General features: G+C 50.3%; 1 protein-coding gene across 5 annotated transcripts in view; it reads left to right on the top strand.

The window, feature by feature from the left end:
- Positions 1 to 26,869, top strand: part of CD6 (CD6 molecule) — a 39,887-nt gene that overhangs the window by 2,381 nt on the left and 10,637 nt on the right. For all 5 annotated transcript variants that reach the window (XM_038564427.1, XM_038564428.1, XM_038564426.1 and 2 more), the window contains exons 2-4: positions 24,332 to 24,400; positions 25,357 to 25,707; positions 26,306 to 26,617. In XM_038564427.1, coding sequence (XP_038420355.1) covers positions 24,332 to 24,400; positions 25,357 to 25,707; positions 26,306 to 26,617 — 732 coding nt within the window. The remainder of the gene's footprint in view (positions 1 to 24,331; positions 24,401 to 25,356; positions 25,708 to 26,305; positions 26,618 to 26,869) is intronic.

Below are 26,869 nucleotides of genomic sequence, written 5' to 3'. Positions count from 1 at the left end.
CCCTGCCATGAAATCTTTTTAAATTTATTTATTTATTTATTCATTCATTCATTCATTCATTCATGAGAGAGGCCGAGGCAGAGGGAGAAGCAGGCTCCTTGCAGGGAGCCCCGTGAGGGCCTGGATCCCAGGACTCTAGGATCATGACCTGGCTCAATCACTGAGCCACCCAGGCATCCCTGCCATGAGATATAGAAGCTGTAAATGCTGCTTCCTTAACGCCTCCGTAGGCTCCCCAGTGCTGTGTGTCCTACTGCCGAGGGCTGTGGCTGGCAGGACGGGCATTGCAGGCAGAAGGAAACCGTGCGACAAAGCCCAAGAGTGGGTGGGAGAGGCTAGAGCTAGCCGAGGCGGGGACGCCGTTCCCGTGGCCTGCCCAAGCAGTTCTTCCCTCCCCCAGCAGAAGCCAAACCCCAGCACAACTGAGCCCGAGGCAGCGCCATAGACTCAGATCTACTTGTGAGGTTCTCCTTGGGGAACTCAGTGTGTGGGGCAGATCAGGTTGGGAAGAGGAAGTAAAGATGTCCAAGGAGAGAAAGAAAAACAGCAAACAGGGAATTAGGGGAGCTCGGAGAATGAGGCCCGGGAGGGAGATCTAGGGCCTTCACTCCGAGAGAAGCCCTGGCAGGGGTATCAGGCTATGCTCTGGGACCACAGGCGGGTGGAGGTTGGCCCCCTGAGGCCCTGGCAGGCCTGGCCATGGCTCTCTGGGGTTCGGCAGGTCTCCCCTAACCTGCTCTCCTTTGCAGTCCCAGCGCCAGGCTCCATCCTGGGCCTCAGGCAGCTATTCCTCTGGGCTCTTCTCTCCTTGGGCCTGGGTGTGTGCTGTTGAATGAGCACTTTCTAATTCTGCTCATGCTCCCTGGAGGCCTGGGTCCAGGACCAGTTTGTCCACCTACCCTCCAGTTTTGTGCCTCAGTTTCCTAATCAGCCAACTGGGGAGAAAGAGGCAGAGAGAATGAATTTGAAGCCCCCAACTGGGGAGGATTGGGTGGGGTCAGGAGATTGGGGTATTGCTTGGGCTCAGCCTCTAACTCACCATGCATTCTCCTCTGATCTGGTTTTGCGCCAGTGAAACGAGGTGCTTTGGGCAGAAAATCCCTAAAGCCTCAGTCAGCTCTGACATTCTGTGTGTGAAGTAGTAACAAATAACCAGGCCTTTCCGCCAAGGGCTGTGCTGAGGTTGGTGACCTCTATTCTATCGGGACCAAGGTCAGGGAGGGCCTTGGGGGCTGCCGTACTCAAAAGGCCATTTGTGACTACTTAAAAAAAATTTGTCTTAAAAAGAAATTTTTAAAAATCTGATTTTTTTCCTTCACTAGTAAATTCAGTATCCCAAATTCATTTTATTTATAAATCCAGTAATTTTTAACAGTGACTTTCAGGAAGCCTTTGGTGAATATTTCATCAAATCAGGTCAAATGGAGTAAGCTTCCTTAAATAATAAATGCCACTCACGAATGCAGCTAATTAAGTGCCCTTAGATCTGTGAGGTCCCATACAGCATTCACCAGAATATGCATTTGAAACATGGTAATCTGAGTGGAGAAGTGTTGGAAAGGTAACATCTAGAACAGATCTTGCAGATGTGTTCAAAAAAAGAACATAAGGTACCTCATTAATAACCCGTTTATGAATTATGTGTTGAAATGATATTTTGCATAGGTTGAGTTAAATGCATTTTATAATTACAATTAGGTTTATCTATTCTTTTTTTTTATTTTTTTTATTTTTTTATTTTTTTTTTATCTATTCTTTTTTAACTTGTAAAATATGTGGCCAGTAGAAAATTGTAAATGACATATGTGCCTTGCTTTATGTTTCTATCGGATAGCGCTGCCTTAGATCATCTAAGCTGCATCTACAAATTTAATGAATTGATTCTCTTATAAATGCTTCAAATACCTCTAAGGAACAGACCATTTCAGGGGATTTCAGAGGATACTTTCCGATCTAAAAACTGACTTTTAAAGTGAATATTAAGTTCTCTTAAGTTTACAGACACTGCCACATTCTCTTAAATTTTTAACTTAAAATTTTAACTGAAGTCAATTACTCGGTCACACACATTAGAAATACTAACAGCCAAGTGTTGTTAAACACCACACATATGGGACTTCATGCACCAACACACGGCAATCGATCCAGCTGACACTTAGCATAGATGTAGAGTTACTATGGGTTTTCCTGTTCTGCCGCGATCTTTATTTTTAAAATTCTAATCTGTGTGTCTGGGCTTCAAAGCCACTTACCGAGGAGGAAAGGATCGTCCCATAGCAGGTAACTTGGATTATCCCCAGCAGATGGGAGTGTCTCTGTCTTAATGGACTGAAATGAGGTCAGCTTTTTTAATGTTCTGCTGAAATGTAAGCTGTGACCCTCCTGTGCGGCTGATGGGTGTGCAGTGTGCTCTTCGGTAGCCTCTGCCCTGTGCTTGGGCTCATCCCTCAACCCACGACCTCTGGACCCAGTTTTATGAACCTGATTCTCAGTGTCTGCCCCAGAACCCAGAGGGCTTCACCACTTGATTGCATCAAACGAAACAAATGTGAGCGATTCTCTTCTTTCCCTTCACTTCTTTCTCTGCTGGCAGGACCGCCACTGACAGTCGGATAAATAATATATGACCCGCATTCGTGTCTTTCTCCAGGCTTAGGCTGGCTCTCTGGTCACAGGTCAATGGCTGGTGGGGGCATTCACTTGGCATTCACCACAGTGGTGATGGGGGACGAGGAAGCTCTTAGGGTAGTGTGAGTTATTACAGACGGATCTAGAATGAGTAAGAAACCCTGTCCACACTCACTCATTCGGTCTGTGTTTATCAAGGCCCACTCTGAGTCAGCCTCCCTGTCTGAAAAGAAAGCTCAGGAATTAAAGTGTTAAAGCTGTTGGATTCCAAGGCTGAAGAACCAACCATATTCCTGGGGACACGGAGGGATTAAGCAGGTGGCCCCAGGGATCCCTGGGTGGCGCAGTGGTTTGGCGCCTGCCTTTGGCCCAGGGCGCGATCCTAGAGACCCGGGATCGAATCCCACGTCAGGCTCCCGGTGCATGGAGCCTGCTTCTCCCTCTGCCTGTGTCTCTGCCTCTCTCTCTCTCTCTCTGTGACTATCATAAATAAATAAAAATTAAAAAAAAAAAAAAAGCAGGTGGCCCCAACTGAGGCTTTGGACCAGGCCAGCTCAACAACCATGAAACCACCAATTGCCACCCGTGCGGATGCTCAGCCCTGCACTGAGCAGACCCTGGTGGGACTGGCATCCCCAAGCCCATCTCCAGTCTACTCACTGTGTCCCCCAACCCTCCCTCCCACCCTCAGCACTGCCTCCTATCTCCCCACGCCCAGGCCCACCCCGCCCCAGGGCCAGGGTGACCAGAGTTAGAGCAGCACTTCCTGGGGGCCCTGGTTCCTGCCCCTTCCCAGTGTTTGCGAAAGCTGCCATCTATGTGACAATTCACTTAATACTCTTAATTGATGTTTTAAAGTGTAGATACATTCATTTTTAGAAGAAACTTTATGCTGCTCCCTTAAAGAAAAAGCCATTGTAAATCACTTTCATGGTGAAAATAAACATCATGGAAACAAAACAATGTCATGAGATTCAGACGTGTTACTGCTTTTCCTTTGCTCAGACGGGAGGGTTTCTAGATGTCAGGCATTAAGGACGAGTGCCCTGGGAGACTTTCTCCTCCAAGTAATCAGAAAAGCTGAAAGAGAACTACGGGGCACTGATTCCTTCATACAGCTAATGTAAACCATGTCAGTGACCTCCTAAATCATTTTTCAAACCTTGGGTACATGCCTCACACTTTGGAAGCATTGATCCAGAGAAATGACAATGGGGACAGATGATCTGCTCCTCTCACTAGACACAGCCGGGGGGAGCCTTCTGGTCACCTTCTCAGGGACACAGGGACCCCATATCAGGCTGTCTCCAGGCCCCCTGGATTTCTGCTGAGCCTTCAAGTCAGGGATGATGCCCAGATTCACATCTCCCAATAGTTCTTGGAATCGAGTCCCTGCAGCATGGAAGGAGGAGCACAGAGGAAGGATGAGGTGGTGGTAGATTCTTAGAACTCACTCTGGCTCTTGATTGCTGGGTAATCTTGGACAGGCTCCTTCTTTTCTCTGGCCCTAGTTCCTTTGCTGGAAAAATGGGCAAAATGAACATGAAAGACCCAGCCAAAAAATCCTTGTAGTCTATGTTGGTGCCTCAAGGCTTTATCGTTTGTGGAGCAGGGCAGGAGAGATGCAGCTATTAGAAACCAGCCCATGGATGGACACAACAGGTAACCCCAGCTGGCATCTGCCATGTGGGGTGGTAGACCCTGGCCGCAGGCAGACTTGGGTTCTCAGCCCCGGCTGTGTGACCTAGGTCATTGCTTAGCTTCCGTGTGCCTGAATGCTGCAAATAAAAACGCCCACTTTAGGGTGCCTGGGGGGCTCAGTCGGTTAAAAGTCTGCCTTTGGCTCAGGTCATGATCTCAGGGTCCTGGGGTGGAACCCTGTGTGGGGCTACCGTTCTCAGCAAGGAGTCTGCTTCTCCCTCTCCCTGTACCCCTCCCCTTGCTTGTGCGTGTTCTCTCTCTCAAATAAATAAAATCTTAAAAAAAAAAACCAAACCCACCTCACCATGGTATGAAAGTTAATTTAGATAATGCATCGGAAAATGCCTGAATATAACAGTGCTTTAAAATGTTAACTTATAGATGTTACATAGCAAGGAAAAGGTTTTGTATATGTGAATACAGGATTTAGTGGTTAACACGCAGTTTGCACGAACGAGCTCGTTTACCCACATGACAACCCAAAGTGTATAGATGAGGAAAGCAGAGGCTGTCAAGCCTGAGAGACTGGCCTGAAGTCTCTAAGTAGGAAGTGTCAGGACTTCAGCTTAGGTGTCCCAACTAGCAGCTCTCACTCTTTCCGAGGGAAGAGTGGCCTGGCTTGTCTTCGGCTGTGTGCCCTCAGGGTTCCATCCAAATTTGAGGCATCTACCCCAGCTACTTGCAGCTGGAGGGGTCTCTGAGGGCCTGGGGTCCCCTGGAAGGCTTCTCATGGACATATGGGGCCGAAATGGGGCTGCTTTCACCAAGGCCCAGCCCTCGTGGGGTCTGCTGTGCACTTACCTTACCTACCTAGGCCAGAAATGGGTGAGAGTAAAGCTGAAGAGATGCCATGAACCTAAGGAAAGCTTGCCTGGCAGAAAGCTCCATCTACTACCATTTATTGAGCACCTGCTGTGTGCCAGGCCCTGTACAACAGTGAGATGTGAAATATGAAGGTTTGCCCTTGGACACTTGACGTGTTGTAGGGAAGATAGTAAAACACACAAAGGTCAGCCTGGGATCGTTGTGACAACAGGTGCAATCCAATGACAGCCACAATCACCATGCACTGAAGGGGACAAACAGTTGTGACATCAGCTAAGCTGATCTTGTCTTGACCTTACATTGGGGCAATCGTCCCATTTTACAGGTGGTCAATTAAGGCAGAAAGTTATGAATTTTGTCCCAGGCTAATGCGGAGTTTAAACCCATGTCTGTAGGGCTCCCAAACCCACATTCTCCATCACAGGGCTACGCTGCCTTCAGGAGCTAGAAGTCTGAGGAGGGAGATCTTGGGCCTCCCAGAGACACAGGGCGGCCTCCCAGACGGGCGTGCACGAGTATCTCAGGGGCTAGACATACAGGAGAGGGAGGGCACCACGACATTTGTGAAAATGAGTGCGTGAAAAAACTGCTGAGGTCTGAGTAAAATGTTTATCAGTTAGTTGTGTTGCGCTAATATCAACCTCCTGGTTCTGGTCACTTACTCTAGTTAGTCATGCAAAGTGTCACTATGCGGGGGAAGCCGGGTGATAGGGAGGTGGGACTTCTCTGCCCTGTTTTGCAACTTCTTGTGAGTCTGTAATTTCAAGATAAAAAGTTAAACGGGGGGATCCCTGGGTGGCGCAGCGGTTTGGCGCCTGCCTTTGGCCCAGGGCGCGATCCTGGAGACCCGGGATCGAATCCCATGTCGGGCTCCCGGTGCATGGAGCCTGCTTCTCCCTCCGCCTATGTCTCTGCCTCTCTCTCTCTCTCTCTCTCTCTCTGTGACTATCATAAAAAAAAAAAAAAAAAAAAAGTTAAAGGGGGGAAAGCATTCCAGGCAGGACTGATTTGAGCAGAAGCCTGGAGGCCAGACAGGCAAAGGTGAGAGCCCAGAGGCGCCGGCTACAGGAAGGGGTGGCCTCCGCCCTGCCTGTTTTCTTCCTCCTGACTCCTGTGCTGCTGTGCGAGGAGCAGCCGACGAGCTAATACTCACGGAAATGCCAAGCTCGGTGGCCGGCACCAGAACGTCCACGCATAAACCACGTATTTCGAGAGGTGAGCTGGACAATCACAGAGGTTATGGCCGCCCAGACAGCACGTTGCAAATTCAGAGATCTGTGTCCTCCTTGCAGCCGTGTGAAATCTGAGTTACTGCCTCCGTTTTCCTGCTGAGGCTGCTGAGGCTCGGAGAGGGAAGATGACTTTCCCTAGATCACACAGCCAAGAGATGCACAGCTGACAGGCCTTTAACTGGATCCGGTGACTCCTAATCCATGTTCTTTCCTGGCCCTGGGAAATGGGCAGGGCTTGGGCCACGGACCCCATCCCTCTCAAGATATCTTCAGGAAAGGCTCCCGTTCTCTGGAGACTCCTCATGTCACCCACTGTCAGCTGGGCTGTCATGGAACCTGGGCAAAAACAAAACAAAACAAAACAAAACAAAACAAAACAAAACAAAACGCCTTGAAGCTACTCATGAGACAGAAGTCACGTCCTGGCCGTGCATCCACTTTGAGACTCAGTTTCCTCAGCTGTAAAGCAGGGTTGATAGCAACCTTCAGCCCCCAGGTCTGGGATGAGGCTTCATGAGAGGCTGCCTATGAAATACTTGGGGAGCTCTGCGGCTCCTTGGGGTGTTGAAAGCTGGCCATCACTGCTGCTGGGCCTGGAGCCGCGGCAGGAGCTCACGGGGACAGGAGAGAGAACAGAGGGAAGCCCCAGTTTCCGCCCACCATTTTGTAGGCACCTGTGGCCTGACTGTCTTCTGCCAGAAAGGGGCAGCCAAGGGAACCTCTGGAAGGCCAGCCTGAGCAGGGAGGCAGCATGGGGGTGCTGAGGGAGAAGCCACGGGGGTCCCTTGGAAGACTCACAGGGACCCCATCATGGGCGAGTGATCCCCTTGCTTTCCCCTGGGCCCCCACCTGTCTTATGGGGTGGTGGGGCCCATTAGAAGGGCCATCCTATGGTTGCCAGGCCTCCCCCAACCATTCCATCATGGCAGAGCTGGGCTGGGCTCTCTGGGCTGTGCAGGCAGATAGATGCCCACAGAGTTGATGTATGGGGCTGGGGGCCTTGGGCTGTGTGGGGAGCTGGGAGTTTCTCAGCGTGTCTTGGGGATCTCACCTGAGCACCCCACTTCTAATTTGGAAGCCACCTGCTGAGTCCTGAGCTAGGGAAGTCACAGAAATGAAGTCGCTGTGTCCTTATGGCTATGCACAAAGCCAAGCACAGCTTTGGCTTTTATAGAAGTACATTCGATGGAAGCTCAAACTGATTGATGCTCAGAGAGCTCCAGCCATGCAGCCAGTTGCTGTCAGAACTGAGACCAGAGTCACTTTCTAGTCACCGACCCCTCCGTCCCCATCTGCCGCTTTCTAAATGGAGCTTAAAGGAAGGATTTTATCTATGTTTTAGTATAAATTTTGGTAGAGTGCTCACCTTGTCTGGGAGGAGTGTGTGGGAGCTGGGCCGGGCCAGGGGCATGGTTTCCAAGAGGTGGGAAACCGTGCCCTGGATGGGGAGGAAGTCCATCCCTCACTCCGCTCAGGAAGATTCAAAAGTGAATCTTTTCCTCCTTCCATCAGCTAAACTAAAGTAAAGGGGCTCTCTACATGCATTAAACTCCTTGGAGAAATGTGCCGCCCTCTCCAGATAGGATTCTAGAAATATCATGACAGTATCTGGGCTGGAAGAAACCCCAGGGGGCTGCCAGTCAACTACTTCCTGTTTGTAAGAGGACAAAACTCGAGGTGCAGAGTGGGGGGTGACATGCCCAAGGTCACAGAGCAGGGGTAGGCAGCCCAGTCTGCAGGGGTGGGGGGGGGTCCTGCGGTCTCTCAGCTGCGGGCTGTGGTCCACTGTGGTCTGAGGTGAGCACAGGTGACTGGGTCCTTAGATGTTGGCTTGGCAGGTGAGGAGCTGGCTTCAGGCACCCACTCTGCCTACACACCTCAACGGCCATCCCGTCCTCAGTGTCTGTCTTCTTTTCCTCTCAGGTTTTTTCTTTTTCTCCCCAACATTTTACTTCAATGTAATTTCAGACTGGCTGAGAATTTGCAAGTTCCATATGCTCTTCACTCAGATTCCCCAACTGTTAACATTTTACCACAGTTGCTTTACATTTTCTCAGCCTACCCATTTTTTTTTTTTCTTTTTTGGTCTATCTCTTACTTTGGTCCTGAATCATTTGACAGTAGGTCTATAGGCATAATGTTTCTTTCTCCTAAATACTCCAGTCTTTTTTTTTTTAAGGACATTCATCTAACCACAAAACATGTGTCAAAATTAGATAGCTGACATCAGTACAACATAGATGCTGTATTGATAACCCACAGACCTTTTTCAGATTTTGCCAAGTGTTCCAATAATGTCCTTTAAGACAAAAGAAAATTCTGGTTGGTGTACTATGCTTTCTTCTCATGTATTTTCCTTTAATCTAGAACATTTTCTCAGACTTTCTTTCTCTTTTATGACATTGATCTTTGGAAGAGTATAGTCCAGTTACTCTATTTTTTCCCTAAAGATTTTATTTATTTATTTATTTTTTAATCTATTTATTTATTTATTTAAGAGAGAGAGAGAGAGAGAGAGCATCAGCAGGGGGAAAGGCAGAGGCAGAGGGAGAAGCAGGCTCCCTACTGAGCAGGGAGCCCAAAGTGGGGCTTGATCCCAAGACCCCCAGATCAGGGCCAGAGCCAAAGGCAGATGCTTAACCAACTGAGTCACCCAGGTGCCCCCATAGTCCAGTTATTCTGTGTGTAACGTCCCCGATCATGGTTGGTTCGATGATTCCTCATGATTAGTGGTGTGTCCTTGGTAGGAATAGCACAGAAGTGCTTGCTGTTCTCAATGTATCATATCAAGGGGTACATGGAGTCAGCTGGGCCCATCTTGGTGTTCAAATTTTGGTTGCTTGGCTAAGATGATGTCTGCTAGGTAAAGTGATTTTTTTCTCCTTTGTAACAAATATGTATCTTGTAGGCAGATTCTTTGAGAATATATAAACAGTTCTCGTCCCCCCTCAAACCTTTACCTGCTGTTGTAACATGATTGATGCTTCTGGCCTGAATTGGTTATTATCACCACCATTTCTCGATGGTGATGTTTTTACTCCATCACTCTTTCTACAAGCTTAGTCGCTGACTTGGCTTTCTTTGCTGGTTCAGCGGTAGGAGCCAACTGGCTCAGAACTGATGAGGCCGAGCTGTGAGCACCTCAGGTGGAACCTCTGGCAGCTGCCAACTTGCCCGCCTCAGACGTTGGAACTCAGTTCAACTCTTCGCTGCTCCCAGGGCTACTTCTCTCCCCACTTGCAATTTCTGCCATTCATTTGTTGAGCTCTGCTACATGTTGGGCCGCGTTTTCAGCCACTGAGGATATGGGACAAATCCTCGAGCTTCAAGGAGCCTCTATTCTAGTGGGGAAAATAGAGAAACGAGCAAGCATGTTTTAAGACAGTGTCACATCAGAGAGGAAAATGTGAGGCAAGGGAAATAAAGCAAAGCAAAGCAGACTGAGTAGGACAGGGTGCAGGTAAGGCCTTTGGAGGCATTTGAGCAGAGATGTGAATGATGAGATTAGTCTGGAATCCCAAGAGATCAAGAAATGGGGGAGAGGGATCTTTCAGGTGGAGAGGACACGGGCCTGATGGCCCTGGAGACCGAGGATAGGTGAGGGACATGCTAGAGGAGATTGTCTCGGGAGAGGGAGAGTGGGGGATGAGGAGGTGGACAGGCTGCAGACGTCAGGGAACATTCATCACACGGGTGCTTGTAGTGAGCCCACAGGAAATGGGAAATATTTGGAGAGTTTTAGTGATCAGATTTGCTTTTGTATGTATACAATTATTTAACAACTCTTATTTATGATAAACACCATATTTAAACCTAAGTTTATTTTTTAAAGATTTTATTCATTTATTTGATATATAGAGAGAACACAAATGAGTACTATTTGATATCCGATCTTAAATTGCCTGATTTGGGGAAACAATGCACTAGTGACAGGGTCAGGTGGGTGGAGGTAGCAGGGACAGGGGAGGGCCGTGCTGTGATGGAGGGAAGTATAGTCTGCGGGGCCCCTCAGACCAGGAGTAATCAGAGGCCAAAGAGCTCCCTCCCATTCCAGCAGTCAGACCCCAGCTGCCTCAGTAGACCCATTTTAGCTTGGAGAAACTGAGGCCCCCCCGAAGGGGCAGGGACTTACCTAAAATCCTCATAATGGCTGGGCTTAATTCCACCATCTTTCCTTGTCACTCCCACCAGCTGAAAATTCACACATGCTGTAAACATTCGTCATCCTTATCGTAAAAATGTTCTAATAACCACATGAAAAGAAATCTCACCCAGCGCCCTCACACAACTCAACCTTTCATTCTGGAAGGAGGGAGTTTGCAAGTCCCCAGAGAGATGCGGAAACACATTCTCATCACACGAAGGGGAGTGTGCAGATGGGCATCGTGCTGGCTCTGATCAGTATTTGTCAGGGCGGCTGTGAGAACGTGGAGTCCAGAAAGAGAGCCTCTGATTCCAGGCTCCAGTGCCTCCTCTGTGGCCCTAGGCAAGTTTCTGAGCCCTTCTAAGGGAAAATGGGAACACTCGAGTGCCAGCTTCTCCATTCTTACACTCTAGATGGGCTTTACTCCCCTCTTGAACATCCTTCCAGTCCATTTCCAGCCACTTGCATGTGTGCAGGCAGTCTCCGGTCCAGCCGTGTCAACATAGTCATGAAACGGTCCCAGGAAGCACTTGCAGGTTCAGAGTCTGGCCATCTGAAAGTGAAGCAGGGGCTCGTACATGCACCCTGAGAGTACCCCTCTTCTCCCTTCTGGAAGCTTCCATGGACTCTCCCTAGCTCCTGCCTCTTACTAAGGCAACCTTTGTTCACAGGCAGAAGTGACGTCGTTTTCCAGAGCTATCATAACTCGGTACCAAGATTGTTGCGTGAGCAACAGAAATGCGTTGTCTCAAGATCTGGAGGCTGAAAGTTCAGGATTAGGATGTCAGCAGAGTTGGTTCCTTCCTTCCCAGGCTGAGAGGGAGCGTCTGTTCCAGGCCTCTCTGCTAGCTTCTGGTGTTTTGCTGGCATCCTTTGCCATTCCTTGGCTTGTGGGAGCTCCAGTCCAATCTCTGCCTTTATCTTAACACAGCATTCTTCCTATGTGCCCACACCTGTGTCCACATTTCCCCTTTTCATGAGGACATCTGTCCTGTTGTCTAGAGCCCACCCTATTGACTTCACTTTACCTTGATTGCCTCTGTGAAGACCCTATCTCCAAGTAAGGCCACGTTCTTAGGCACTGAGGTTAGGACTCTAACATATCTTTTTTGTAAGACTCAATTCAACCCATAGCGGTATCGGTGTCTCTGTGTGTCTGTGGCTCAGGAATGGAATTTCTGGCTCACGTCTATGGAAATGTTTTCTAAAGTGGTTGTCGCGTGTTCGCTTCAGCAGCACATATAATAAAGTGGTTGTCCCGACTTTGCTCCCCCCAGCAGTGTATAGGGTCCTGCTCACCTCCATTCCTAACACTCAGCATCACCCCCGCGTCTTAATCGTAGACAATCCAATGCATATTAAGACAGTATCTCCCTGTGGCCTTACTTTGCATTTGCCTAATGATGGTGAGGCTGGGTACTTTCTATTAGTTTATGACTCTTGGGTGTTTCCTCTTCCATGACACGCTTGTTCTGGCTGTTTGCCCATTTTTCTGTTGCTTGCCTTTTCTTTATTAATTTATACACAAGCTTCTTTTTGGAGGAGGGTTTCTATTAGGAAAGGTGAGTAGAGGGAAGAGGGAGGGGAAGTTAGGGCAAATTTTCTGGCCTTAAATTTGGAGGACTGATCTACACAGTTACTCTTTAGGAGGAGAGACAGAAAACCACTTCATGTCCTCCATCTCTTCCTGGATCTGTGAGGCCAGGCACAATTCAGAATCTACAATGTTTGGATTTCAGAAAGGGAACATGGTACCCTTTTGTATATTTTGTAATGTCATGACCAGGGCCTGGTCAGCCCCTGGAATCAAACACATTAATATTTCTGCAGCAAAATGTATGATTTTCCACGTGGAGTAAGCAAGGACTATGAATGCCTTGCATCAGTTCAGGTCGGGTGTTGCCACCAACAGAGTTATGAAAATGCTTTCAGTTTGGGAGTCTCTGGGGCTTTCGAAGGGCAGGAAAGAATAGTGCATGCAAACACCCTAAGTCAGGCCTGTGGTGCCTCCTTTCTCTGCTGATCTCTTGATTGCTTTAGGAAGGTGAAATCACCACCACATTTATGTGGAGAAAGATCACGGAAGCTCAGAGAGGTTAAGAAATCCAGATCCTGGTATGAAGAGGAAGAGGTAGGATTTGAATCCACGTTGGTCTGACTCTAAATCTCACACACTTCCGACTTTACCGTGCTGCCCCCCAGCGCTATGGGGGTGGCTTCTTGGCTTCTCTACTCCCCAGGACTCTGGAGTTTGGAAACAGAGTCACAAGCCAGAGGAATGGATCAGGAGGGTGGAGTGCAGGTGGGAATGAGTAGGTGGGAGGTCACTTGGCTGAGCCAGACCCTCAGCCCAAAGCAATGGGTGCTGGTGACCAGAGCCTGGGGCTCTCACCTCAAACCTCTGCAAGACTTTCCAAATGTCAATCATACTTTAGTACTGACCGAACATTCAGCCAGGCCTCTACTTACCCCGGATTCAAGCCTAAAGCCTGGGCACCATGAGGAGAAGCACTGACCAGAGATCTTAGTCATCACGGGGGCAGAGGCTGAGAAAATAACAAGTCTTCCCAGTATTTAAATCAGGGCTCAAGCACCTATGCAGAGAACGATGGGGAATGATGGGGGAAGCCTGGCCATAATGCCAGGCCACCAGCAGGGAGAATGGGTGGATGTACGGAGAGTGGTGGCTTGCTGCTGCCCTTGGTAATCTCTCCTCCTGGCCCACTTGCTTCTGGAAAGATGCAGGTTAGATGTCCCAGGTTCTTGGTCTAAGGCTCAGACAGCTCTTTCTCTCTATCACTTTTTCATCCCTGAGAACTCCTACTCGTCCTCTAAGACACCTTCCAATTGTCACCTGCTCTTTGGACTCAGAATTATTCCCTCCCACCTCTACTTTTCCCAGAATACTTTGCCCTGACCCCTGGGATAATGATTACGCCCAACTATAATAAGCCGTGAGTCCATCTCTGTCCACCACAGCATGGGCCCTGTGACGAAGCCTGGCTGAGAGTGAGAAATGAATGAATGCACCTCTTTGACTAAGGGAATGCGGAAGGATTTTGGGGCCACCTCACAAGCACCTTGCATGTGACTTGTGGAGGGGAACATGGGGCACTCTGAAGCCTGGCAGCTAAGAATGTGTGGGCTTGGCCTTGGACCTAAAAATCATAGTCTGCCCCCACCTCCACCCCGGAGATATTCTGGTCCCAGCCTGAAGTCAGCTGCTTGGGAAAGGCCTTGGTTCCTTCTCAGAGGGAGGCTGATGTCTTACAACAGCTCTGGGTGCCTGACGTCAGGGGGCCCTTGTCTTAAGGGGGCATTAGGCCACCTCAGGAAGCTGTTGGCTCCACCCCTAGGAGTTGGGGGGATTTTTATCCTGTGCCCACACTCGAGCTTCATTCACCCAGAAACTGCTGCTCCAGCAGCTCTCAGACTCTCGAACCAGAGTCCCTCCTAAGAGCCAGTGGGTGGGGACAGGCCGCCTGGAAAACCCAGCGTGTCCCACCAAGGTTTCGGCTTCCACTGAAACCCAGAAACCCAGCCTTGCTTCCTGCACAGGGGGCCAAGCTCTGGGGGATTTTATTCTTGAATTTCACTCTACCTTAGCCTCTGGGCCTTTGCTCGTGCTGTGGTCCCTACCCAGAATGCCCTTGTACCTCCTCTCACTGAGGCTGCCTGAGGTAGTGGAAAGGGTGAACATGGAGAGCAAACTTGGATTTGGATTTTGGGTCTGTCAAGTCTAAGCTTTATGACCTTGAGCTGGTAACTTCATTTCCATGAGCCTCTTTGTCAGGAAAATGGTTTCATGGTAATACCCTCTTCCCTGGGTTGTCACCAGGATTCTGTACAACAATGTAGATAAAACACTCCATAAAAGGAAATCCTCAGTAATTGTGGGTCCGCTCCCTCTGCCCCAGTGAAACCCTCCTTGACCATCAAAGCCTGGCCCAAAGATTCCCTCTGCTGCAGTGACTTCCTGGACTCTCTCCTCTGGGTTCCTTAAGGATATCCTTCATGCCTCCAGAGAGAAAGGAGTTGAGTGCGCTCTTGACACCTAGGCCTCCTGGCTGGGCTCTGGGTCGCAGACCAACCTGGGGCTCCCTCACCTCCACCTTCCCACAGCAGAGCCCACAGAGGGCCTGGCCATGGTGTGATTCTGGAAATGTTGGTGGAGGCGAGGTGAGTGATAGGGATTTCTGTGAAAGAATAATGGTAACTAGGATCTGTTGAGCATTTACTGCATGTCCTGAGGTATTTATCAAGTGGCAATTCAGGCAACCCGGGAAACCCTCTGCCTGGGTTCAAAGTCCTGCTTTGCCTCTTCTCATCCCTGTCATTCCGGAAAGTTCCTTAACCTCTTAGACCCTAAATTTCCCCATCTATAAAACGGGGACAGTAAGAATACCTTTGTCTGAGCATCATGAAGGAGATGAAAGAATTGACAACTATTAAAAACCCCTGTAAGCTCACAAGAATCATTCGCAAACAGAATTGATAAGACTCAGGCAACTTATAAAGGTTTTTGCAAACCCAGGCAAGTTTGATTCAAGCACCCCACCCAAGACCTGCTGAATCAGCGTTCTAGAGAAGGGACCTGACATCCATCTCCTGCTCTCAGGGGTCTGAATTCTATAGGGGATCAAGCAGATGGGGCCCGTGAAAGACTTGCTGCGCTCTCCTGGAAACCCACCCTTCCTGTTATTTCTTGGGATTTATATTGAGCTGCTCATGATTCTCTGTGCTCAGTGGTGTCTCATCTTACTGCCTGGCACCTGAAAAGAAGGTATAGTCTGGCATGGGAACCTGAGTAAGTCTCGGGGTCAGGACCACAGGAGCCTTTGCTTTTGGAGGAACTTCTGTTACCGGGGCAACCGCAGGCCACATCTCACCTCCAGGACCATTGGGTGCCATCTTGAAGAGCCAGGGAAGGGGGCAGGAAAATGTGAGTGTGGGGCAGCGCTGCTGAGGTTCATAAGAAAGATGGGGAAGAAGGAGGAAGGAAGGTGGTCTTTGGAGAATTGGAGTCGTTGCTTTACAGAGGAGAAGGCTGAAGGGCCCTCACAGTCATCTTGATGCCCTCCTCTATCCATTCAGAGGAATGGACAAGAGGAAGTGGGCCAAAGCCTCAGGATGCAGGATAGTAATGACTGCGCCATATGCCATGTCTTATGCATGTCGCACGTGTTCTTCACACAGTCCTCAAGGCAACGCACTATGGCCCAGATATCGTGTACAGTGTCAGCTTGAAACTGAAGTCTGGCAGGGTTCCGTGGCCCTCAAGGTCACACAGCCGGGGGTCAGCAGAGAGGGTTTGGGTCACTATTCTGTCTGTCTCCAAAGTCTGCATTCTGAATTATGAAAAAAAAAAGGATTTCCTGAGAGACGCATTGGTGCCTGGGAAAGGCCATGGACCTTCCCGCTCCCAGATCTTCCCAGCCACACTCATCTCAGGCACCTGCTCCGGTCACGGCACGTGGTGATAGGTCAGTGGGTGTTAATGGAATTGGATGCAGGCCAGTTACAGACTCATTTCTCAGCTCTCAGTATAATGTCACTCATACACCTTTGTTTTCTTGAGTAAGAGAGAGAACAGGGAAGTTCCAGAAATATAACAGACCCCAAAGCCAGTTATGTTATATTATTCTTTTCAAGATTATTATTTATTCATGAGAGACACAGAGAGAGGCAGAGACACAGGCAGAGGGAGGAGCAGACTCCATGCAGGGAGCCCGATGTGGGACTTGATCCCGGGAACCCGGGATCATGCCCTGGGCTGCGGCGCTCAACCGCTGAGCCACCCGGGTGCCCCTATGTTGTATTCTTCTTATGGTGGAGCTTCCCTTTCTGTGGAGTTTATGAGTTGCTGTTGTCCTTGACCTCCCCTTGGACTTGATGGTGGAGGGGATAGAGCCCCCCTGCACGTGCAAGAAGGATGCCATGCAGGCAAACATCCTCTGTCATGTGACAGGGTGACACAAGAAAGGTAAAAAGGCTGGATTTCTCTGACTTCTAACCCTGCTTCCCTCCCAAAGGCTCTACCTCCTAATCCCATCACACTGGGGAGGATTGGCGGAGGTGCGGGGAGAGTATAGCGTGTACATTGAGTCTCTTTTGTGTCCCTAAGTTTTTCCTAAGTAGTAGAGAGCAAAAACAAACAAAAACTCCTGGCAATTAAAGTAAACTCAGGCCAAAACACCAAGTCACTGACTTGAGGTTCCAAGGGAAGAGAGGTCACCCTAACCTTCTTGGGATTGGTGATTCCCAGCAGGTACAACCTGGTCTGCTCCCACAGCCACCCGACACCAGTCCCCTCTGTAAGCAAGGGCCATCTATCCAACCAAGGCCCCAAGCCAGCCTCAGTCTCTGACAAAGCTCAGTCCAACTGGGTGTCACAGCCCCTCCGTATCCCTTCAAAGACAGAACACCGCGAGCTGCCCTGAATCAAGTTATGTGTTACTTGTGTGAGCCAGCACTATGCTTCTTTCCAATTTTAATGGAATTCTAGGTTGTCCTGTTCTTCTTTCTGGTTGTTCTATGGATTGTTCCCCCTTAACAACCTCAGAGGAATTTCTGGAAAGAAAAACATTTACATAGTCACGGCCCTCTCCCTGTCAGGGCTCTGTTGGTGGTTGATTCCCTTCGAATCATCCCTTTCTCCTCAGAATTGAAACAGAGGCTTCAGATGGTGCTGGAGCCAGTCTGGTGGGCAAGGGGCAGGGGCAGCTCGTGGCTAAGCTGCTGGTCTTGTCTCCTCCGTGTGATGAGGGCAGTGGGACAGGTGCCATCCCGGGGACCCTTGCCCGAGGAAGGGTGGTCTCCCTCATTGCCGCTCATCCTAGGCATCAGGGCTCCTTTTGGAAACTAGTCCTTGGGGCTTGAGTGCTGAGCTGTATCGCCTTTCGGGGGTGGGCTATCATCTCTACATTAGGCTTGCTGAGCACCGTAGAGTTGGAAGGACTTTGGAAGACCCCCTGGCTTGTCCGAGCTCCCTGACCCCCACCCTCAGCGTGGTCACTGAAGCAGAGAACAGGACGCTGGACTCCAACCTGTGGAGTAGAGTGGTTAAGAGTCTAGCCTCTGGAGCCTGATACCCTGGGTTCAAACCCCAGCTCCACTTTTTTCTAATCTTGGGCAAACTACTAAAATGGCCTTGTGCCTCATTTTGTGGGCTTGCTGTGAGAATTAAATTAAATTAAATTAATTCATCTAAAGTATTAGGAAATTAATTAAAGTATTAGGAAAAGGCCTGGTGTGTAAAAAAGTACCAAATATATGTCAGCTGTATCGCTGAGCTGTGCCAGGAGGTTTGTGATGGGTACTTGGCATGTCTTGGGGCCTTCTCTTTCCTTTCCCATCAGAGCAATGGCAAGAATCACAATGTCTTTCCCTTTCCTCCATGCATTTTGAACACAGAATGCTTCAGATGGGTAACTTTCTGTCGGTGTGGGTCGGAAATAGAACACTCGGTGCCCATCTGGCTGTCCCCCAGATATCCATCTGCAAACTGGGAATGGTAGTGCCACTTGCCTACCCGGTGAAACTTGGGGCTGGGGACCAGCGGATGCTCTGGACAGCTCCTTGATCCAGTCCTGACCCCTTGAAATATCCTGAGTGAGCGCCTCAGGAAGAAGGCCAGTGGGCTTTCGTGCAACCTTTGTCCTCCTTGTTCAGGACACAAAAGGCTGGTCTACATAAATAAGATTCACGGTGGTCTCCAGCAGCACAGTCCAAGGGAGAGGGGCATACCCGCCCCTGCCTTGGCAGTGTCCTAGAGCAGCAGCAGGGCTACAGGACCCGTGTCCTGGGAGTCTGACTCGCTGTGGACTTTGGGGTATGCTTCCCACCCCACCCCCCCCCGCTACCCAAGACCTCAGATTTTGCATCAGTTCAATGAGATTGTAGGTCTGGGTGGTAATAATAATCACATCCGGGTGGTCTCAACGGTTTACAAAACACTTGCTCACAAAAAGCCTTCTGAGAGAAGCACGATGAACTCCGGCTTGCGGCAGGGAGACTAAGGCTTATGTGTCTAAATGACTCCTTCCTGGGTCATGAGGGCAGGGCTGGGCCTCCTGCCCTAGCCTGTGGGTGCAAGGCCCATGTTCTCCCTGACACCATGCAAATATGATGAGAGCTGCGTTTATCATTTAAAATTTTCCAGAAGCCACATTTTTTAAAGTAAAAACAGATGAAGTTAACATAATGAAATATTTTACTTAACCCAGATGTCCAAAATATCATTTCAACATGCTGTCAATATAGAAAGCTATTCAATGAGCTATTTTACATTCTTTGTGCTTTTTTTTTTTTCTTACCAAGTCTTCAAAATATGGTGTGTGCTTGGTACCTAAAGCCCACCTCCATCGAGACATTAATTTTCATCAGCAGGACTTAGTCTATTTAGATTTCATAAAATTCACTATGGAAAAGGTAGATTCGCAGGTCTAAGTTGCTCTTTTTTTTTTTTAAGTTTTCCAATGACTGGATCAAAAATCATTTTTTAAATTAAATTTAAATGAATCGAACTGAGTAAAATGAAAATTTCAATGGACAGTGCAGCACTACACAATTCTCCATTTTGGACAAAATGATCTCTAACGTTTCTAGGTTTCTGCTCCTCAGCTGCATTTATACAAGAACCCTTTGCATATGAACCCACCACTGAAATGAGGGACTGAGAGTACAGGACAGAATTCCCATCTACACCAACTGGATGTTGAAAGTTGTACAATGTAGTGGTTTAAGAGTGGCCTTTAGAGCCAGACTGCCCCGATTCTAATCTTGCCTCTACCACTGACCAGCGGGGGTGGCTGTGGGTAACTTCCTTAACCTCTCAGTGCTGCAGTTTTCTCCACAATGACACAGGGATGCTGATAGTAGCCACCTCATTGGGGAGTCCTGAGGATTCAAGTAGCTGCTACATGTGAATAAAGCACAATGATAGCAGTTGTCTCCGGGGCATACAGTGAGTGTTCAATAGACGCTACCTTTCATTATATGTTTTATCTGATTATAATGGAAAAAAATGGAAGAACTAGAAGAGTCCAGAAAGCTATCAAGCTGTTGTCTTGCAGGTGAGAAAACAGGTTCAGGGAGTATAAAAGACCCATCCACGGTCACAGAGAGCTGATGACAATCAGCCGGGACCTGCTTCCTTCATGCTCAGTCCAGCGATCCCTCCAGGTGCTGACGGTTACAGCAGAGGAAGCCCCTGGACCCCCTGAGCACAGGAACTGCTCATTCCGCCCCCAGGACCTAGTGTGGCTCTGGCTGTCATGGCCACATGACCTGCCAGGTCCTCTCCCAAGGTTCTGGGGAGAAGAATGAGCAGACATCCTGGGAGCTAGCCAAGTGTTCCCCCAGAAAGAAAAGGCCTGTTTGCTTCTTTGGAGACCTTGAGTTTTTATTTTGTTGTAAAAGATTTTAAATATTCAGAGCAACACAAAGAGAGAGAAGATAACAAAACTCACTGCATGGGTATATTTCTTGCTAGTGTTTTTATTTTTCCTACGGCTTTTTTTCCCCTGTAGTAGAGATCGAATTTCATTTATTTATATCCTTTTAACATCCCTTCTGGGTGAGGCACTGTGCCAGGTGCCAGGGATACAGGAGTGAACAAAATAGAAATACTCCCTGTCCCCATGACCCTGAGAATCCAGTGGGACTGATGGGAATCAACAGCTCATTTCCAAAACCACTGTGATTGGATGTGGCTGGGGCCACAGGGGAAATAGGTCCCAGGGTTCAAGGAGAGGACAGAATAGGGGACCAACCTCAGGTTCCCCCTGGGTCCTGGAAGATCCTCAGAAGCGTGAAACCAGGCTGGGCAGGGGCAGCAGAGGCCGGAGGGGAGAGTGTAGCCGTATTTATAACTTTCGCCACATCATTAAAAATACTTTGTGAATGTTTTTTGCATCTATTTTTAGTGTTGATTTTCCTAACCGACCTCACAATTTTGCTGTATCCAGCTCAGGGGGATTTCTAATGTCCTTACTATTAGAAACAACATTGGGGAAGACTGTCTCCCACGCAGCGGCTCTAAGTCCTGGCTGCATGCAGGGTCTCAGGGGTCATCTCATTTCATATTCATGGTGAGTGGCAACAGTGGGGAGCAGAGGGTCCTACTGTTCCAGTTCCACAGAGCAAGTGCCTGAGGCTAGGCAAAGTTAAATGATCTGCCTGAGTCACCCAGTTAGAAGGCTTCCCGGCTGGAGAAAGAAATCTAGAACTTTCCTTTTTCTTTTTTTTTTTTTTAAGATTTAATTTATTTATTCATGAGACACACAGAGAGAGAGAGGAGAGAGAGGCAGAGTGAGAAGCAGGCTCCATGCAGGGAGCCCGATGGGGAACTCGATCCGGAAGGCAGACGCTCCACCACTGACCCATCCAGGTGTCCCGAAATCTAGAACTTTCCGGTTCTGGATTATCTCTGTGTAGTAGTCCAGATTATTTCATGACAGGTTCCCAGAAGTGAAATACTGGATCAGAAGGGCTTTGTTTGTTGTTGTTGCTGTTATTAAGGTTGTTGACATATGAGCTCACAACACTTCACACTGATATTAAAAAAAAGAAAAACCCCACAATATGCTTTGTGGCAGGTGTTGCATGCCACACACCGCATGCTGGTCCTCTCTGTGGGGCTCACCCTGTCCAACCCCAACCCTGCAGCATGTCTCACCCATCAGCCACTCAGCAATCACTATGTACCTATGCTCTCCTTGACACATCGGTTGGAGCCTGGGGCAGCAGATGGTTCCCTCACGCCTGTATGGGTGCCCAGGGCAATGTTCTGGTGAGCTCCTGAAGGGACCGACAGCTTCCCTGCCTGGCTTGCTCTGATATTGGGCCGGCCAGCCAGGCCCTCAGCCTCTCCTTCAGTGGATACGTCTCCTCCCTTTCCACGTCCCCCAGTTCTTCAGCCTCCGGGAATCCCATGGGTCTGGGTGACACAAGAGGACATGTGTCCCATTTTCTCAGGCTCCAGGCAAGGTGACTCTTCATTTTTCCTCTCCTCAATCACCTTTATTTCATGTCCCTTTGGCATCTTGCCCAGGGTACCCTGTACAAGGTCCTGTCCGGTCCTGCTTGGGGCTGGCCCTGAAAACCTGCCTTCCCTCTGGGCTGGGGGGAAGCTTCTTCTTCTCCCACTAGGACATCCTCCATCCCCTATCCCTTGCAGAATGGCGGGGGCACAATTCAAGATGATTTTCCGGGGCACGCAGGATAACTGAACTTAGTAAATGAACTTAGTATCGAATAACACTGAGCCGCGTGGTAAGAAAAATATTGAGGGGAGCCCGGGTGATTCAGTCAATTAAGCATCTCGGGTCATGACCCAGGCAGGGTTCTGAGATTGAGCCCCATGTCCAGCTCCCTGCTTATCGCAGAGCCTGCTTCTTTCTCTCTCTCTCTCTCAAGTCAATAAATAAAATCTTTAAAAATATTTAATTGGTTTATCTTCAATGTTCTGTCATTCTTTCTAATCCTAATTAAGGAGACAGTCTATTTGATGATAATGTGTCTTTTTTTAAAAGATTTTATTTATTCATGAGAGACAGAAAGAGAAGCAGAGACCCAGCCTTGCCCTCCAGGGTTTCCCAGTCTTCAGAAAGCCTGTGTGCTTTTACACGGGAGACAGTGGTGTCCCAGGCCCAGAGAGATACACACAACCAAGCTCTGGCCCTCTGCACAGACACATGGTCACACGTGCACACACACACACACACACACACACACCAAGACACTCACTCCCAGATGGTCATGACCGCACACTCACCCCTCACACACACAAGCACACACACAGATGCAATCGCACTGCAGCCAGCATCCCAGTCTCCCCCGCGCCCCAGCACACGCATCCAAAATGGCTCTGGAGCACTGGGGCCGTTGCTGTGGGAACCAGGATCCTGCCATCCTAATTTGTGGACCTTTGAATTCTTGTTCTGAATATTACATTAGCCATGGAGTCTGTGCTCGGAATTCTGACTCACTCCCCCTCCAGGGGGTCAGGCTGGGCAGCCAACCAGGGACTTGGTGAAGGAAGGTGATTCTAGGCCTGATTACTTTCAATCTAAGGGATGGGGGGGTCCAGATGGACGCTTGTCGGAGAACTGAGTCTGCAGGCCAGGTGTGTGTGCGTGTGTTCACATCTGGGTGCCACAGTCCGAAGAATCTGCTCAGGTGAGGCTAAGAATCTATAGCAGCCATACATCAGTCTGTAACCCCTCTACCAGCAACAAGCGCGGGCTGAAATCTTCATGGTTTAACCCACTAAAGGTTCTCTTCTGGTTTTGGTGTTGTGTGGTTTTGTTTTTTTGCAGGGAGCACCTAGATCCGAACTGGAATACAGGTTCACTTCTCATACGAAATTCTGGTGGAGGCAGCATCCCCCTCCATCTCAAGGTTGCATCAGAGCCTCAAATCCTAGCACAACAGAGAAAAAAAAGAGATGGCACATGCTCACTGCCTCTTACCTACATGGGCCCATCAGTGAGCACATGGCCTTCTTCCTAGACAGCAATGGCCCAGCCTAAGTCCCAGAGATCCCGAATGCAGAGGAGCTCCTTGGGAGCACAACAGTCTCTGCCACAGCCCTCCCTTTGTGCCTCCACAAGCTGCAATCTCCCTGCCCTGCATGGAGCACATTCCTGGGAGACTGTTCAAATCCAGGTTCTGTTTCTTGCAGAGCTGGGGTGGCCTCGGGCCATGGATCAGTCAGGGACCCGACAGGAAATGGGTGGCACTATCACAATAGGAGAGCTTGAAGGGATTTATTCATAAAAAGACCATTTAAAAAGGATAAAGTAAGCAAGAACTGCAAGCAGCTGAGCTGTTGCCACGCTGGGCCCAAGGAGGCAAAAGCAGGGAGTGAACAGTAAGACCAGGAAGGAGGGAGTCCAGGAGAGGGGCCCAGAGCCTTCAGGTGGGGGATCTCACAGAGGAGGAGCCAGAGGAATATGCACACCTACTCCGTTCTCCTCCCTCCCTCCCATCTCTGCTGGAGCTCCCATTGGCTGAGCCAAACAGGAGCCAAAGGGCCCAGGAAGAGGCTGCTTTGGAGGCTCTGGAGGAACGAAGGGGCAACCACTTGGGCAACCATCAGGAGGTGGATTTCTATTCTCTGGGCCTGGCTTTCTAATTTGTAAAAAGCAAACACTAATATCTACCTCACTTCGTGGTTGAAGGAAGATGGAATAATACTGGGAATGATGTTTGCTGGCATATGTTCGGCCCTTGGCAAACATTAGTTTCTCAGCATCTGAAAGCGCTTGCAGTCTGATAGTCCCTCTCCAATGCACCAATCCCCCCAAAGTCTGGTATGGATTTCCTGAAACAGATTTTCCAAACCAAAATGTTTTCCCTAACAATAACTCCAATTTTTGAGCTTCTTCCGTAGTCAAGTATTTTACAGATGTTGACTCCCTCCAGCCCCACACTACTCCCCTCAGTGCTATGGCCAGGAAATTGGGACTCCTGTCTAGAGAGGTTAGTAACCCACCCATGGCCACCCAGCCAGTACATAGATCTGGCCCCAAAGCCCACAGTTGTTCCTCCCTGCTCTGCTCTGATTTCTGAGCACATTTATACAATTCAAAGATGAAGTGGAAGAAGTTGCAGCAACAGAGCTTGAGAATTTCTCTACCCTGAATGGAGGCAACAATGCCCATGGCCCAGGACCATGGCATTTCAAAGTCCTCATGTAGCCACAGCTCCAGAAAATGTCCCTGTCCTTCAAGGTAACCTCTGTGCCCTTTCCCCCTAAGCTCACTCACCCACCACAGCTGCTACTGGTTGATTCCAGGTCACCTGACTCCAGCCCCATCTGATCAGCCCAACACCAGCAGTGCCAAGAGCCAGACCTTGGAGCCGGGTGAGTTGAGACTCCTTCTGGGGGCCCACAGCCAGGTTTCTGAGACCAGGCAGGTGTTGTCTCGGGTGATGGGGAAGGGAAACGGACTTTTAGGCAGTGTCTCTACCTTCAGATAACACTTCTTCCTGGCTCAATGCCCAAAGTGCCACTGCTACATTCACTATGGTCTTAGAACTACCGTCTTTGAAAGGCCACAGATCGAATGTCACATACTCGTGGACAAAATGTTCAATGTGCGTTTCTAGGGGATCTGTTGAGAACAAGCTGAAGAATGCTTGGTGAGGATGGTGTGGTTCCATCAAGTGGGTCTTTGATTAGCTCAAAAGATGTTTATTAAGCACTTACTCTGTACCAAGGTGTATGCCACCCTGGGGGGTGCAATCCTGGTCAAAAATGGACAGGTGACTCCCCAAGGAGGGTGTCTGGGGAAAGGAGAACCACCATCCCAAGTAGCTTGTCTTCAACCGCATCACGAATCCCATGTGCATCCTCCAGGGCTTCAAGGTCATGACAGCTGCCTCCCCAGCAGTACCCTCAGAACAGCCTCAGAGGGGGAAACATGGCACCCACAGTACCAAGGAGGGCCCCTGAAGCTAGGACTCTGCCCTTCTTTCACACAAGGGTGCTCCAGAGACAGGGGCAACAGAGGGAGATTTGTGGGGACGGGGCCCCTGGTTCTCCATCACCCCAGACCTAATGAAGGCTTCCTAACCTCTACAGTTGCCTTCAACTCCCCTCTCCTGACTCTAAGGAGAAGCAGGTCAGGCCTCAGGGGGCTCAGGGATGAACCAGCCCAGCCCCATTTTGCAGACTGGAATGCTGAGGCCCAGAGCCCAGTGGGGTATTGTCAAAGATAAGGTGGTGGAGCCCCTGGCCACGGCCCATCCCCACTCCCATCCCTGGGATCTGTCCTGTCTCGGTGGGTGGAGGCCTCAGCTGGAGTCTGGCACTTCCAGGGCAGCAGCTCGGGGTCCGCCTGGTGAATGGGAGCAGCCGCTGCAGCGGGCTGGTGGAGGTCTGGTTCAGGCTGTCCTGGGGCCCTGCTTGCCGGGCGCTCTGGGACAGCCGCGCCTCTGAGGCCGTGTGTCGTGCGCTGGGCTGTGGCGGGGCCGCGGAATCCACCCAGCCCACCTCGCCGTCCCTGGAGCTGCCACCCCGGCCAGGTGCGGGCAACGCCAGCGAGGCCTTGAACGCCACCCTGGCCCTGGCGCCCGCCGTCCTGTGCAGAGGTGCCGAGTGGCGGCTCTGCTACGTGGAGGAGCGTGCATGCGACAGTAATGGGAGTCCGGCTGAGGTCACCTGCGCAGGTACGAGCGGGCCACCACCTGCGCCCTGTCTGCCCTACCCTCAGCGCTTCAGCCTTCGCCCCTCATTCCTGTCCCCAGCCCTGGCCACCGGACCCAAGCCTTACCCTCCGGCCTCCTCCCGCACTCCCGCCCCAACCCCCGCCACCATCACGACCATAGCTGGTTCCCACACTGCAGGATTGCGCATCGCCCCATCTCCAGCCCTGAGCAAGTCCTCTGATCCGGCCCCCAGGCGTCTCCCCCTACTGGATCTCCAGTTTGTCTACTTGGTCCCCAACCCGGCCCCTTGGGTCCCCAATCTTAACTGGGTCTCTGGTCCCGCACCTTCTCTCGCTTGGGGCCTCTATCTCTGCCCTTACCTCCCATGTCATAAATACGCCAGATTCTCAGGGGCCCCCAGCTCTGCTCTTCCAGGCCCGCCCCCAGGCCCCTAGTCCTGCTGAGTCCCCCACCTCTGCCCTCTAGGCCCCAGTCCTCACAGGGTTCCCCAGTCCTGCCCACCGAATCCCAGCTCCTCCCGTTGAATCCACAGCCACCACCATCCTTCCCACCCCTCCCTTCCTCAAGCACCCACAAGCGCTTTCCCCTCCTTCCCCAGAAAACCGCGCGGTGCGGTTGACAGGCGGTAGCGGTCCATGCGCAGGCCGCGTGGAGATGCTAGAGCACCGCCAGTGGGGTTCAGTGTGCGACGACTCGTGGGACCTGGAGGATTCCCACGTGGTGTGCCGGCAGCTGAACTGCGGCTGGGCGGTTCAGGCTCTGCCCGGCTTGCACTTTGCCCCTGGCCGAGGACCCATCCACCGGGACCAGGTGAACTGCTCCGGGGCCGAGGCCTACCTGTGGGACTGCCCGGGGCTGCCAGGAGACGGGTACTGCGGTCATAAGGAGGACGCCGGCGTGGTGTGTTCAGGTCAGCAGGCAGTGGCTTACTTATTGCCTGGGTGTGGGCCTGGGTGCCGGGAGGGATGGCTCCTGCCCCTGCTGGTGCCAAGTAGGTCCACGAGGGAAGATAGACCCAGATAAGCACAGTCGGGGAAGGGGGTGATACGTGCCCTAAGAACGGAAGCCAGGTGAAGTTTAGAAGGAGCTGGCAATCCCGAGTTAGAAGGATAAGCCTGCCCACCTCCTGGAGGAAGTGTGAGGGGGGTTCAGAGCAGCAAGA

This window comes from Canis lupus, chromosome 18 (assembly GCF_011100685.1).
Source record: "Canis lupus familiaris isolate Mischka breed German Shepherd chromosome 18, alternate assembly UU_Cfam_GSD_1.0, whole genome shotgun sequence".
Classification (NCBI taxonomy): domain Eukaryota; kingdom Metazoa; phylum Chordata; class Mammalia; order Carnivora; family Canidae; genus Canis; species Canis lupus.
The sequence above is the reverse complement of the archived record's forward strand: the minus strand, read 5'-3'. Positions and strand labels throughout refer to the sequence as shown.